This window comes from Penicillium odoratum (assembly GCF_028828045.1).
Source record: "Penicillium odoratum strain IBT 22623 chromosome Unknown utg000003l_segment0_segment0, whole genome shotgun sequence".
NCBI classification, from domain to species: domain Eukaryota; kingdom Fungi; phylum Ascomycota; class Eurotiomycetes; order Eurotiales; family Aspergillaceae; genus Penicillium; species Penicillium odoratum.
This window is the reverse complement of record NW_026643145.1, coordinates 682,476-697,153: the sequence shown is the minus strand read 5'-3', so window position 1 is coordinate 697,153 and position 14,678 is coordinate 682,476. Positions and strand designations below refer to the sequence as shown.

At 49.7% G+C, this 14,678-nt stretch overlaps 5 protein-coding genes across 5 annotated transcripts; 3 read left to right on the top strand and 2 right to left on the bottom strand.

Moving 5' to 3' along the window:
• Window positions 1-95: 95 nt before the first annotated feature.
• On the bottom strand, window positions 96-1,465 carry N7520_003500 (short chain dehydrogenase/reductase family protein; the record flags this gene model as incomplete). Its single annotated transcript, XM_057137435.1, has 5 exons — window positions 96-629; window positions 686-756; window positions 805-969; window positions 1,027-1,112; window positions 1,188-1,465. The coding sequence occupies 5 exons, from the start codon at window positions 1,463-1,465 to the stop codon at window positions 96-98; spliced, it is 1,134 nt and encodes a 377-aa protein (XP_056997900.1).
• A 289-nt stretch (window positions 1,466-1,754) lies between these two features.
• Window positions 1,755-3,861, top strand: N7520_003499 (CLPTM1 family protein; the record flags this gene model as incomplete). Its single annotated transcript, XM_057137434.1, has 4 exons — window positions 1,755-1,799; window positions 1,859-2,926; window positions 2,994-3,479; window positions 3,535-3,861. 4 exons carry the CDS (start codon window positions 1,755-1,757, stop codon window positions 3,859-3,861), a joined length of 1,926 nt encoding a protein of 641 aa, XP_056997899.1.
• A 556-nt stretch (window positions 3,862-4,417) lies between these two features.
• On the top strand, window positions 4,418-6,756 carry N7520_003498 (Mis6 domain protein; the record flags this gene model as incomplete). The annotated part of the gene is made up of 3 exons (XM_057137433.1): window positions 4,418-4,433; window positions 4,487-5,622; window positions 5,716-6,756. 3 exons carry the CDS (start codon window positions 4,418-4,420, stop codon window positions 6,754-6,756), a joined length of 2,193 nt encoding a protein of 730 aa, XP_056997898.1.
• Window positions 6,757-7,006: 250 nt separating this feature from the next.
• Window positions 7,007-7,903, bottom strand: N7520_003497 (post-initiation translation factor DPC29; the record flags this gene model as incomplete). Its single annotated transcript, XM_057137432.1, has 2 exons — window positions 7,007-7,632; window positions 7,693-7,903. 2 exons carry the CDS (start codon window positions 7,901-7,903, stop codon window positions 7,007-7,009), a joined length of 837 nt encoding a protein of 278 aa, XP_056997897.1.
• A 195-nt stretch (window positions 7,904-8,098) lies between these two features.
• On the top strand, window positions 8,099-14,438 carry N7520_003496 (AP-1 complex accessory protein LAA1; the record flags this gene model as incomplete). Its single annotated transcript, XM_057137431.1, has 4 exons — window positions 8,099-12,175; window positions 12,225-12,456; window positions 12,506-12,807; window positions 12,870-14,438. 4 exons carry the CDS (start codon window positions 8,099-8,101, stop codon window positions 14,436-14,438), a joined length of 6,180 nt encoding a protein of 2,059 aa, XP_056997896.1.
• Between the last annotated feature and the right edge of the window lie 240 nt (window positions 14,439-14,678).

Sequence of the window (14,678 nt, the reverse complement as noted above, 5' to 3'; positions counted from 1 at the left end):
TCTTCTCGTTCTCGAGTCCTAGAATAGGGGAAATATGAGGACACAATTCCTTCATGAAATATTCAGAAAATTATAGTTCGTATAGGGTATTTAGTTCATCCAATTGGCGGTATATCCGAGTCCGCCGCAACATCCACCGCATAACTAGCTTGAATAAAATCCTCCAACTCTTCGCTCACGGTCTTTAATTTTTCTTTGACACTAGCAACACCTTCCTGCCCTACAATATGACGGGACGGCGGATTTTCATGCCCGCCAATAGATGTGATGGCATAGACAGTTTCAGACACCAGAACCTCCAAGTGTGCGGAACTTAGTGGCGGGTGCATGGAGACGACCTCTGGGACAGAAAATGGGCCACTCTCGATTGAACTGACTCTCGTGTTCTCTGGATCGTCATCCCCGGGAGAGCTATACTGATTTTGTACGCCCTCTGATTGGGCGTCTGGGAGTCGAGGGACGAGATGGTTAAGAATCCCACGGAAGAGGGGTGCGCTGTTGTTTGATGGTGAATAAGCGGGGAATATGGGTGGGACGCTGGTGACGAGGTTCGTGAGGATGCCGATTTCGATGCTGCATTGAAAGATGGTGACTTTGATGTTGAAGGGCGCGACTTCGAACGCGAGGCTCTGGTATAACATTTAGCTACTAGAATATCGCTGAGAATAGAGCAGAAGAAGCCTACATCGCAGAAACCTTCAAGGGCCCAGCCGGCTGCGCAATACATTCCCAGGCCGGGTGTCCCGATGTGCGCCGCTATAGTGTGTCAGTTTCAGTTCCCGATTGTATGGGTGTGGACCTTACTGATTCCTGATAGGATCATGACATGGCCACTACATTCTCTTCTCATGTGTGGCAAGGCGGCTTTGATTATGTTCAGTGGACCGAAGTAGTTGATCTCGAATTGGTCGCGCACAAGGTTCAAGGTTTGAGCTGAAGCCGATAGCTCTTCGACAGTGCCAATCAAAGCTGAAATTTATCAATGACACTTGATCACACCATCCATGTTTTCTTTGTTGTTCTTACCTTGACTTGTGCAGCATAGAAGCATATCTACCCGGCCAAATGTCGCCGCTGCTTCTGCGACAACCGCCTGGCACTCACCCATCATTCTACAGAAAGAAAATCAATTAGCCTTGTATTCATACTCCAAAAACTTCTGATAGTCCCAGGGTTCATGTGCGCACCTTATGTCCAGAGGAACCGCCTTCATCCGCTCCTTCCATCCTTCGTCGCGGTGTTCCTCGATCTCAGCCAAGAAAGCTTCGAATCCATCCCGACGGCGCTGGTCTCGTTGTAAAACTGAATGCGCAAGCCCCAGCAGTACATAATCACCATGCGCAAGGACCTGCCGCGCGACAGAGATGCCAATAGGCGAATCTCCGGCGGTGATTAGCCATACTCTTGGCTCGCTATGCGACGGGAAATGCTGCGCGCGAAAATCGGGGGAAGGGTAGTTGTCCATAGGGTCAGCGCCAGCACTGGAGTGCGATACCCATTGCGCGATCAAAAAGTGTTCGCGACAGGTGTAGGGGCGTGGCCGAGGTAGGGATGAACTGTGGAGTTGGAGTTGGAGTTGGAGGGGAACAGATAACCCGAGCCACCGCCAATGCTAATAATGCCAATGCCAAGCCCCCGCGTCAACTTTCCCTTGGGTCCTAGCTCTTAGGCCCAGACAAACGGATAAGACGTGCCCGCTATTCCTTTCCGGCCGATTTGGCCTTTTCTCTTCTCATCCTTCCTATCATCCCATCATGCCTGAACAAAGGCAACGAAGACAGGAGCCAGAGTCATCAAGCGTACGTAACCTTGATTCATGGAGATTCGCCTCTCGGTCAATTGACAATTGTTTATCTAGTCTGGCTTCAAGGGCGCCCTGCAAGGCCTGGGAATCTTCCTTCTTGTACAATTCGCAATTAGTCGGTTCTTCAACAACAAGGAAAATGCAGCATCCGACGTTACCGTTAGCTCTGCCCCGGGCCAGATGCCTTCCTTTGAGAATCGCCCGGACCACAGTGAAGTCGCCAACCCAAGCATTCTACCGGATATCATCGCTCCTATTTGGCCGGCCGATACTGCCCTCGATATAAGTATCTATGTGACACCTTCTCTTGCTCTGCCCTCCCTCAAGTCCCCCGACAATGTGCTCGTGCTGGAGGAGAAGAACTTCACCCTCGGAAACTACTCCGATACCCGTGAGATCGATACCACCATCAAGGTGCCAAAGCAGGTCCAGCAGAACGGTACTCTCTGGGCCCATTTCTTGGTGGCCCGCACTGGACATGAACTTGATCCCGCGGCTAAGGGGTACAGCAGTGACAACGCTGTCCACTTCCAGCGACCCCTAAACCAGTACTTGGCCAAGAAGAAGGTCAAGAAGCTCAAGAACCTCTTGGCTGATGGGGGCGAGATTGAAGAAGAAGAAGAAGAAAATACCCCTAAAGTCTCCATTTCCTCTTACTACCACCCTAACTTCACCGTCTCCCTGATTCCCGATTCTGGCACAACGAAATTCGGCCAGATGCATCCTGCCGTCCGCCAGTATGTCCAGCTTGAACGCACCAGTGCTCGTGATATTAGCGGCAAGAATGGCTGGTACTATCCTATTGTGTTCTTGAATACATTCTGGCAGCTGCGTACCCACATGACGGAGTTGAACTCGACCGTGGAGAGTGTTCCCCTGCGTATTACTCTTAACAACATGGCCAACTGGAAGTTCGCCATCATTACTAGCGTTGACGAGGGCTCCAAGCAGAGTGCTCGCCAGGCTGCTCATGGTGGCCCTGTGCCTGGTGGCGGTGATGGTACTGAGTGGGAGATGATCAAGGAAATTGTGCTCGATACCAATATCTACCTCCTGTGCACCACTGGCGTGGTTACTATTCTGCACATGCTCTTTGAGACCCTGGCGTTTAAGAACGATATTGTAAGCACCTTTTACAACGATGAACAACATATTTGACTGGGATCCGTTGCTGACCACATAATGTTAGTCTCACTGGCGCAAGAAGAAGGACGTTGTCGGCACATCTGTTCGCACCATCCTGGCCAATGTCTTCATGCAGGCTGTCATCTTCCTTTACCTTATGGACAACAGTGATAATACCTCCTGGATGATTCTGGCTAGCCAGGGCTTCGGAATTCTTTTGGAAGCCTGGAAGGTCACCAAGACAGTCGACGTCCGTCTGCGTCCCCCTCCAGCCGGTTCATTCTTCTCCTTCCTGCCTTACGTGATTGTCTTCGAGGATAAGCACAAGCTCTCCGAGACTGAGCAGAAGACCAAGGAGTATGACGAGATTGCTTTCCGTTACCTGTACATCGTTGCAGTGCCGCTGCTCCTCGCATATGCCGGCTACAGTCTTGTCTACAACACCCACAAGTCCTGGTACTCGTACATCATTCAGACTCTTGTTGGCAGTGTCTACGCCTACGGATTCCTGATGATGGTCCCGAGCTTGTACATCAACTACCGACTCAAGGTAAGATATTCGCTACAAAGCAATGCACTCTTGTATACTGACATTTGAAATCTAGTCCGTTGCCCACATGCCCGGCAAGGCCATGGCTTACAAGTTCCTCAACACCTTCATCGACGATCTTTTCGCTTTTACCGTCAAGATGCCTTGGTTGCACCGCTTGGCCACCCTTCGTGACGATGTCATCTTCTTTATCTGGCTTTACCAGGGCTGGAAGTACAAGGTTGACTTCAAGCGTGTCAATGAATTTGGGCAGGGCGGTGATAGCGATGAAGAGGATGAGCCTGTCCCGGCTATCGAGTCCGAGAAGAATGAGGAGGTTGCTATTCAGACCTCCTCCAAGGTCGACTCCAAGTCGTCCAAGCCTGCCCGCAAGCGTAAATGAGCGGTAATTGTTGGGTATTGTATGATTGCCAAATCGGAGTCGCAGCGAACTCTGTAAAGAGCTCAACTGTTATTGGACCGGTTCTTACGTATGCCATGTCTCAACTTTGTTTTGATCATTGATGTTGGAATATGCTACTTACTCCTCAATTTCTTGAATCCAACAATATTCTAGAAAGATATTTCATTATTTCATTCTTAATCTGAGAAACTCCAATTTGTAGGAAGTAAGTGACTTGTCGACTTCAAAGTTGGTCGGACTTTAGGCTTATTGTTATGGATTTCCCGATCGGGTTTAAGCGCGGCTTCTACTCTTCACCCACGTTCTTCTTTTCTATGCCACAGCTCTTGGCTATTATCCGCAGCGAAGTCTATTTTTGTATATTTTCCCTTAATATTTTGTGGTCTCTTATTTTCACCACCCATCCAATCGCTGTAAGGCAGTGTGGAAGCGCGTCGTTTGACGTGTACGCGCCGAAAAGCCGGGGTCAAGCGCATGCGCGCATCGCCCACAGTAACACGTCTTGCGACGAGACGACAAGAACAGTGACATCCCAATGGATGTTAATTCAGGTACTTTGATGTTTAAAGACGCCATGAAACGAATATTCACTGATGAATTGCAGAAAGTAGTGAGCGGGGCAGTTTGCTCGACGCTGTCGAGCATTTAGAAGCCGGTAGGGTATCCAGAACGGAGTTACCTATCACCCAAAACAGAGCTAATAAGTTTCCAGTTGCATTCGTGCCGGTAAAGCAAAGATACACTGATGCTGGAGAGTTGGCTCAAACGATTGCGTCGACCGCATATGAGAGCGGTATTCCTCCTGATGCGCTGGGCCGGCTGTTGAAGATCCTAGCAAAAAAGAACAACCTTGACCAAGGCACCACTACAACCTTGATCAAGAATCTTTACCCACAAGAGAGGGTAAAATCCAATCATGTCACACAGGTCGTCTGCTCTTTGGGTCCAAGCAAATCCAAACCCAGCCCGGCGACGCAGTCCCTGCTTGTCCGCTGGTTGATTCTCACATACGACCTTCTCGCCGACAAAACTCATCTTGGAAAGCTTTACGCGGTACTATTCAATCAACTTGACATGATTAGTCTGAGGAAGCCGCTGTGCCATCTTCTCTCGCTGATTACGAGAAGAAAACACGTGAAGCCGTTCCGCATCCAGGCGTTGATGGAGCTTATTCAAAATGCGGGCGGGGAAGACAAGGAGTTAGTGACCCTACTCAAGATCTTCAAGAACTACTACCCTGAAATTATTATTGGAGGTGTGGGTGGGTCTAGAAAGTCTCTGTTCTTCAAGCATCCCGATCTTGAATGGGCGAGTCATGCGAAAGTACTGCAGACTGCGAACTTAGAGAAGGTGGAAGCTACACAAGGATCAACCTTTCAGGTTGTTCACCGGGGTGCAGTGAAAAGAAGCAGGATCGAAGTGGTCATTCCGGCTTTGCAAACCTCACGTGTGTCAGACAAACACACATCCCTGGAGGAACTTCGTGACATCGACCATTTTGTCGACAAAATTGATATGATCGAATTACCTAACCAGATTATCTCGACACTTGGGGATGCGATGGCTCAGAAGTATCTACATCTGGTTCAGTCTGAAGTTGCGGATCATCGGCTTGATGAGTGGTTGAAAAACTTCCTGCAAGATAAGTTATTGCATATTCAAGAAGAAAACGGTGATGATGAACCAGATACGTTGTCTTATGTTCTAGACTTTGTTGAGGGATATGCTACATACACCAAGGTAAGATGATTTGTTATTCAAATATTCATATGGCTAATGAAAGTCTAGCAACTTCTGCCTTCTGTTCGATCGTTTTTGGAGTTGTACATACAGTCTTGGAATGGCCGTGATAATCGTGAACAAGTATTGCGGCTGGTTCGATATATCCCGATCGAAGCCTACGACTCGCTCTTGAGCAAATTTTTGTCGCCATTGGAGTCGGCTATGCTGGATGGCTCTCTAGCCTCCAGGACTGAATTGCTCGATTTCTACTCGGCATTGATCAGCGAATGGGGTGTCAGGGTACGAACTCAGCTGCCCATGTCTGAAGAGTCAGCGCCTTTAACTGAATTAATCCGACATGCGGAGCTTTTGGCATCGTCAATTCAAGAGTTTGCACCAGTTTCCGATGACAGACAGACGTCCAGACCAGCCCTCCTATCCATCCTTCAGTTCTACCAGTGCCTTGCAGAACTATTCTCTCATGCATCCGAGAATGCTCACATCCGATTGACAGTCCCTCCTTCTCCTTTAATCTACGCAATAACCTTCACACCCAGTGTCTCCATTATCTCAATCCTCAGCTCCATTCTCGCAACCTACAAATCATCATTCGAATCCTCCCTCACTTCCAAAGCCATACAACCACCCAATCCCTCAGAGCCCTTATACGACCCCAAAATTGTGGGCCAGTTCAACGGTTATGTCATGGATACATGCAACCTGGTCTGGCGAAATCGTGCATTGAATTCAGAGGACCCCAATGCCCGCGCCTGTCTCATACCTGCATCTAGCATCTCGGTCTTCACAATTTATGTCCGCGAAGTTAACGAGAATGCCAAGCGCTATGACTCTAAGAGCGCTTTTCACTGCACTTTGCCATCCATCTTTTCTCTCAGTCACCATGCTGCGTTCTGCAATCTTTCTGCGGCTTGTTTTGCGGATTTGGAAGAAGATCAGCAAATCGCGGAACATCAGCCTAGGCTACGAAAGCCAGTCACTCCGAAGGCATTGCAGGCTCTTGAGAAGGAGGGAGGAGCAAAGATTACTTGGCAGGAGTATCGGGTGCATATGCTCGATTGGCTAGATGCAATTGGTAGTAGAGGCACAGGCGATTTGATGAGGAGTACGATGAAAGCTTTGCGGAAGGAATAGTTGGATAGATCATTCCTATCATGGATTCCAAGCTCTGTTTTCAAAGCCTTTGAAAACTTCGGATTTTCGAAACTGCCAACCAAATCCTCGAATTTATGGATGACTGAATCGGCACATATATCTACATACTTGAGGGTAGAGTCAATTTTATCTATATTTCTAAGTTGTGCCTCCAGGGCTATTATACATGATATACATATGCTTTTGTGATGTCACTCTCGACCCAAGCCTGATTCTCAATCATCAGATTTCACAGCTTGTCCATCGTGTTCAGGTAGATGTCTTGTACGCTCGGTTCATCGCGCAGGGAGCTAAGAAGATTCCGAGTAATCTCAGCCTGCTCTTCATCCCGCACCTCAACCAAGGTATCTGGATTCGGATCCCAGAAGAACTCCAGCCCCTCAATCGTAAGACCCGATAGTTCGGAGAACCTCTCCCCGACTTTCTTCGTTTCAGATGGATCGGTGAATACGACCAAGCGGCCCTCCTCATCCGCGATAATATCCGTTGCTCCAGCCTCGATAGCGTGATCCAAGTAGTCGTCCGGATTCAAGCCGTCCTTCTTCTCCAAGGTGACTCGGCCTTTTTTCTCAAACAAAAATGTAGTCGGCGTCACGGTACCTCCATATGTCTTGATTGAGTGTCGAATGTCTTGTAGCACACGCGCCTTTTGATCCGTCTGGCACTCGATCACTGCAGCCACGGATCCGGGCAGAATTGCTTCAATCGTCAATGACTCTAGTGCTTGTCCCGTTACACTGAGTCCCTGGCCGTGCGCGATTGCTGCTTCGATGACGATCTTGGGAATGGAGGCGCGCTTTGCTTTTGACAGCGCCAGGGTCAGGCGAGGGTTGTATTTCGGATCGGGACCCCATACTACCGTATAAATATAGATTAGCGACCCGTATATGTTTATATTGACTGGGATAGACGTACATTGAGTTGCATTACTGATTTCCTTGCTCACCATCTGGCGCTCTTTGCTCTTCGACTTGTCGTTCTTGGCCTTGTCATGTTTGATCGTTGCCCACTTGCTGTGTCCAGAGAACCAGACCGGGGCTGAGCTGAAGCTACGACAGGCGTTGCAGACAGAGGGTGCGCGGGGATGGTGCCGTAGCACTCTGCTCAATTGTAGTGTCATCTCCATCTCTTGCTTTTGCCGTCAACCTAATCTCAATCTAGACTGATGCGACAATCCATACATTCCAAACCGGGCCGACTGTTTATCCGTCCTCCGCTCCGCGGCATAAGGAGGCACACATACATCATACCTCATTGATCTTGTTTATTGCCTTTCCATTCCTTTCATGGGGATTGTTGAATCCTCCATTTAATACATTCAATGTCTTCCTCTGAACCTGCCCCCGCATCCACAACCCCTGAAAATGCGGCCCCGGAGCTGGATGTCACCAAGCTACATGCACTCCCCTCCGAACAGCAGGACCTCTACCTGCTTACCTTCACCTCTGATCTCGTGCAGTTTATATGTGGACTCGATTCGGCACAGCTTTCAGCACAGCAGAAATCCCTGAAAAAGGAGCTGTTCAAAATCTTGACCCTTACCTCTCCCACCATTACAAGAGTCCTCCGCAACAACCTGGGACGATGTTTCGGTACTATCCTCGCGAAAGGGGATCGCGGCATCCTGTTCGAAACCATCGCCGATCTGCTTGGGGTCATAAATGCAAGCAAGAGCGAGGCAGATATAAAGGTCAAATTTGCTGCGGCGCATTGCCTGGGTGAGGTGTTTGCTACGGCTGGTGAGAGCGCATTCATGCAGTCCAACGTTGCAACGTCGGGCATGCTGAAGCTGCTCAAGTCCGCTAGTAATCATACTGGTCTGAGGGGTGTCATCTTCTCCGTGCTGCGCAAAATCGTGGTTGGCATCGGTGTCCCGATCGACGAAGCGACTGGTCGCGATATCTGGAAACAAGCGCGCAATGCGGCGACCGGTGACAAATCAACGTTTGTTCAAGTGCATGCATGTCGGTGCTTGGAGCAGTTGATCAATACGACTCCATTTTTTGATAATGTTAACGACTTTGAGGTGTTGAAGACCATGATGTGGAAGGTCATCGATAGCCCCACTACGCCGGTTCGACATGCTGCGGCAGCTTGTCTTGGCCGTGCCTTGATCAAGCTCCATGCCATGGAAACACATGTTATGGCAGCCCCCAGGCCCAAATCGAAGAAGATGAAGAGGATGTCTAAGAAGCCGGGTCCGAGACCCGGAGATGAAGAAGAGGCCGAAATGTCCGAGTCGTCTGTTGCGCCCAAGAAGCCCGAGTCTCGGCTGTTCTTCCTTCTTCCAGATCTCTTGCGACAACTTTCTTCACAGTATTTGAAGAGTACAACTTCTAATCGCACTCGTGCGGGCATTTGCATGTGCTACAAATATATACTGCGCAACCTGGGAGACAAGGTTGTCGAGGAGCGGTATGGCGAGATTGCTACAAACCTATTGGTTGAATTGCTTAACCACCCGACGGTGACATACAACCGGTTCCGCCTGCTCATGACCCGAAAGTTTGTTAAGAGCATACTCGAAGACACCATCGGCCGTGAGATGCTTCAGGAAACTAGCCAGCTCAATGCCGCGAAGTGGATTATCAACAATATCCTGAAGGACTACCCGCAAGTGGTCCAAGAACGTCGCGAGCCCAGCAAGTATACCCTGACCAGTGCTGTTAGTGCTTTATCGTCCTTGATCTCATCACTCGGATCGGCCTTCGTCGTTTATGCCGATAGTTGTCGCGATTCCTTGCTGCAAGTTTTACCCCATCCCAGCTATACAGTCCAGATCCATACAGCCCATTGCCTGCGTAGCTTCGTGCTTGCTTGTCCCCATCAACTTCTTTCTTGTGTGACTATTTGCATGAATAGCTTGAATAGGGAGATCGGGCACCTTGCTACACCACGACAGTCATCTCGTCGATGCGTCGGATATGCAAACGGCCTTTCCGCGATGCTAAGTACTTCGCGCTTGCAACCGCTATATGGTGCTGTCGATGTATTTGCACGCATCTTCACCCAGGCAACAGATCTGCTCAAGACCAGCACAACGTCCGAGCTTCGAGCTGCAAGCACGCAAATCCAGGTCGCGTGGATCTTGATTGGAGGATTGATGCCATTGGGACCGAGCTTCGTCAAAATTCATCTCTCCCAACTCATGTTACTTTGGAAGAACGCCCTGCCGAAGCATTTGAGCAAGGAAAACTCTGCCCAGCCCAGCACTTTAGAGACGAGTTTCCTCGCTCATGTCAGAGAATGCGCTTTGAGCGCCCTGCTAGTATTCATGGAGTTCAACAGCAAGCTTATCACAGCAGATGGCGCGAAGAGAATTGCTGCGATGCTGCAAAATACTGTCGAATTTTTGGATGATCTGCCTCGTCCCAAGTCCATGGAGGATATTTCGCAACGTCTTCACCCTTCTCTACAACTGCATGACTTCACTACAATGGTTCGTCGCCGAGTTTTGCAATGTTTCTCGAAATTGGTACATGTTCACCATCCCAGTCATGGCGACATCATTTCACAATCTAGTCTGCTCAGTCTTGCTATCTCTTCCTTTGCGGATCCAGATGCTCAGTACAGGCCGCTGGAGAGCTCAATTGCCGCCTCGACTGGCCAATTCGATGGACTGTGGGATCTTTGCGATAACTATGGCTTTGGTGTGACTGGTCTTGCCCGTGAATATATCTGGGCAGCGTTGTCTGGCACCCATGGAGGTGAAAATAGCCCTGCTTGGTCCGCAGTTGACTCGGCGGATGAGTTTGTTGATGACGTCCTCACATTCCCTGTATGCCAAGCAAGCGAGCATGACTCGGTGCTGCTGTACAGCTTGCGAGACGGCGATTCCCTCGCTGTGGATCCACCCACCACTGGGGTTGTTAACTCTGCAATTGACCTGTTCTCGGTTGCGATTGCTCTGCACTCACCCAAGATTCAAGAGAGTAGCGTGGAGCAGATTGCCACATTCCTGACATCTCCAGCTCTTCAAAGAAACCCGGGTCGGAAAGCTGCTTTAGGGGTCAATATCGCAATTGCTCTTTTGCATGCTCTTAAAGTAGCGGTCAAGGAGACTGACTTTGTGGCTGGAAAATTGAGCACCTCGACAGACAAGATCCTACAGGAGCTCATCCAGAAATTCACGATCGATCCCGACCCTATTATTCGAACAATTGGCGTGGAAGCACTGGGTCGTCTGTGCGATAGCGCTGGAAATTCCTGCACTAATACACAAGTTAATTGGCTCGTGGACACCATTGTAGCAAACAGAGAGCCAAATGCCCGAGCTGGCTGTGCTGCTGCTCTTGGATGCATTCATTCCCAAGTCGGTGGCATGGCAGCTGGTCTGCATCTCAAGACGATTGTTGGAGTTCTGATGTCTCTTTGCAACGACCCCCACCCTGTGGTTCATTTCTGGGCCCTTGGCGGACTAGAAAGAGTGGCCAACTCTGCTGGTCTGACTTTCTCCCCATTCGCTTCCAGCTCATTGGGTATGCTGGCTCAGCTCTATAATACCGACACACATAACGAAGAATGCGCAGTTTTGGCGACATCTAATATTGAAATGTCCTTTTTGACACCTGTCATTATCGGCCGATGCGTTGATTCGCTCATCAATGTCCTTGGCCCAGATTTGCAAGACATTGCAAAGACTCGTAATCTCATTCTGACTCTTCTCCGCCAATTCCAGCTGGAAGAAAATCCTGCTCTGGTCACCGAAAGCTCCAAGTGCTTGGACCACTTTTCTCTCTATGCCTCCAGCTATGTGGATTTCCCTGGGTACGTTAAGCGCTTGCAGAAAGAGCTCCGTGCGAAAGACTCGTTCATGCGAGAAGTTGCTGTCCGTGGTCTGAGCAATCTGATGAAGCGTGATGCTACATCTGTGGTGCAGACTGCAAGCGAGACTCTCGAGGATGATATCTGGCTTGCATTCGATGATGCGCCGGATAATATTCCTATAAAGACAATGATCCAGGAATGGTTGCAGCAAACTGCCTTTACAGAAACCGAACTGTGGATTCAACGCTGCCAGAACATCATGACCAAGACGCGCAACAAGGCGGAAGTCGCGCCGACTACAGCAATCCAAACCGCTGCAGCGGATATTCCGGACGATGAAGTTGCAGGTTTTGCCGCAGCAGGAGCTGGAGATGGTCAAGGCGACTCCACAAACGAAGCTATCGCAGGCCAGGAATTCCTCAAGTGGCAGACGCGCAATTTCGCCATGTCTTGCCTCTCTGAGCTTCTAGCGACGGTACAAGAAGCAATTCTTCCTGATCAAACCATTCCGGCGGAGCTGGCACTTCAGTCTAAAGTCGGTGACATTGTGAGAATGGCATTTTCAGCATCGACTGCTAATGTGATTGAGCTGCGCGTGTGGGGTTTAAAGATCATCGACCAAGTTTTGACCGTAAGATCTTTTCATTCCAGCTTGATAATATTTACTCACCCTCTTCTAGATGTTTGGCAAAACTCCAGACCCGGATTTCGCCGAAGCGTCATTGCTCGAGCAGTACCAAGCTCAAATTGGTTCCGCGCTCACTCCTGCATTTGCGGCCGACTCGTCCCCGGAGCTGGCTTCAGAGGCAATCAATGTCTCAGCCACATTTATTGCAACTGGAATTGTGACAAATGTGGATCGTATGGGAAGAATTCTCAAGCTTCTGGTACTGGGTCTTGAAAGATTTGCGAGTATGTTCCCCGTTCCTATGATGCGTGCAAAATCTAATTTGATTCCTAGAAAATCCAGAAACCACTGATATCGGTGATCTCAAGGGCTTGAACTCTAATGCTCGAGTGATGGTCAAGCTAGCGCTGTTCTCTGCGTGGGCTAGGCTGCAGATTGCCAGTATCGAGCAAGAATACCTTAATCGGGTGGTACAGCCTTATGTTGCCAAACTAACTCCACTGTGGCTGTCCTCTCTCCAGGAGTATGCTCGGTTGCGATTTGAGCCGGATATTTCTGGCGCTTTGGGTACGAGCACTCAGAGCAATGACCTAGACGAGGTTTACGCTGCATGGAATCGCGAGACTTTGCTCAAGGTAGGCATAGACCTTATTCAGCACCGTATTTCCTTTTGGCAACTTGCTAACACACTGCATAGTTTTACCAAGATACCTGGCTCAATCTCGTTGATGCGATTGCTGGCTTGGTTGAAAAGGATATTGACTTCGTTTTTGATGCTTTGGACGGCAAGTTGCAGCTGCCAGAGGAGTCCAGTACCCCTGACGAGGATGAGAAGAAGGAAGGTCAAGAACTTGCCAGGAGGGATTCTGAAGACAAGGGCCATGACATTAACTATCGCGAAGAGCCTGTTGCGTTCTTCTTCGTCCTATTCGGCCTTGCCTTTGAGTCTCTTGTCGACCAAGGAACTTCGCCGTCACAGCGCCTCGCGATCCTCCAGGCTCTCAAGAGAATTTTGAGACCCATCATCTCGGGCAATGCCATTTACCAGGATGCCATCTTTTCGGAGACCATGGATACTTTTGACCGACTTGTTCTGACTGAAAGCACACCCATTCAGACAGTCATCGTGGGTATCGCGCAAAATCTCTCTCTTGACCATCCGGCGGCGCAGAGTGACCAGGAGCGAAGCGATCACCTATCGGATGATATCGAGCAGCTGTTTGAACTGACTAGAAACATCATTCTGGTTCTTGCTGGCATGCTCCCCAACCTACGTGAATCGACACCTCTTGCACGATTCAACGTGTCATCAGACGAGTCCTTGGCCCTCATTCGCTTGGCCTTGCGCTCTCTCGTCGATGTAGCGTCAGTCTTCCCGTCCATCATTCGTAATGACCTTCACGCTTGTATCCTTCACATCTTCACCACCATACTTGCAACTGGAATCTGCCAAGCCGAAGTTGTACCCCAGGCTCTTCCGATTTTCCGACAGTTCATCCATGGAATCACCCACTTCTCGGATGTTCCGGAGGACATGGACGTGATAACTTTCCAGATGCGAGGGTGTCTTACTCGCTTCTTGACCATTCTCACCATCGCCCAGCGTCGCGAATCGGAAAGTTCCATGCCCTGCGCCAAAAACACGCTCCTGGCCATTACATTCCTGATAACGGCGGGTGGGCATGTGCTCCCACCGCAGGATCCACTCATAAACCGCGTTCTGGACGAACTCCTTGATTGTCTTCAAGACGTCGGGCTCGCCACTGTAGCTGCCAGCTGCCTTCGTTCGATCGTCCTTAAGCCCGGCCCCCGCTATATGACTGACGATGTCATCTCCCGGTACCTTCTTCCGCGGTTAATCGCGTTCCTTGTTGGTTGTCCATCGGACTCGGGCGAAATTCCCACCGACCCAGAGAACTCACGGGCTGTTATCGCCCGCACGCTCGTGTCCTGCTTGTCCAATTCGACATTCTCTCCTACTGAGATTCCGGCCGCTGTTTCACTCGTGATGTCTGCGTTGTTGGCCCGTGCTACGCGTGAGGGACAGTCAGTGTACAAAGAATCCGCTGGCCATCTGCTTGAAGTGGCCAAAGCAGACCAAGTCAGTTTCCGGACTTTGGTCGCGAATATGAATGCAGACCAAAAGTCGCTTCTGGAGGAGGTCCTTCGCAGTGCGGGTATTGGAGCCAGCAATTCAACGGCTGACGAGGCAAATGATAATATACCGCAAGCTGCGCCGAGTATCGCACTGCGCATGGACTTCTAAGCTCCAGGTTGTCGCTAGCGGGCGTGTTGATGTGATAATGATTTGAATGCAATAGTGCATAAATGTATAGACCACGACATAATATCTTCAAGTTTATTTTTCCCACTTCCTAAAATGAGACCTCAACCCCTGAATTTGAAGTTTAAACATTCTATTAGGCAGTGTCGATTTTCTTTTAACCTCAATTGACCGGGTAACACCGAGAACCGCTTTGACCGACGGTGTGCTCCTGGCTTATGT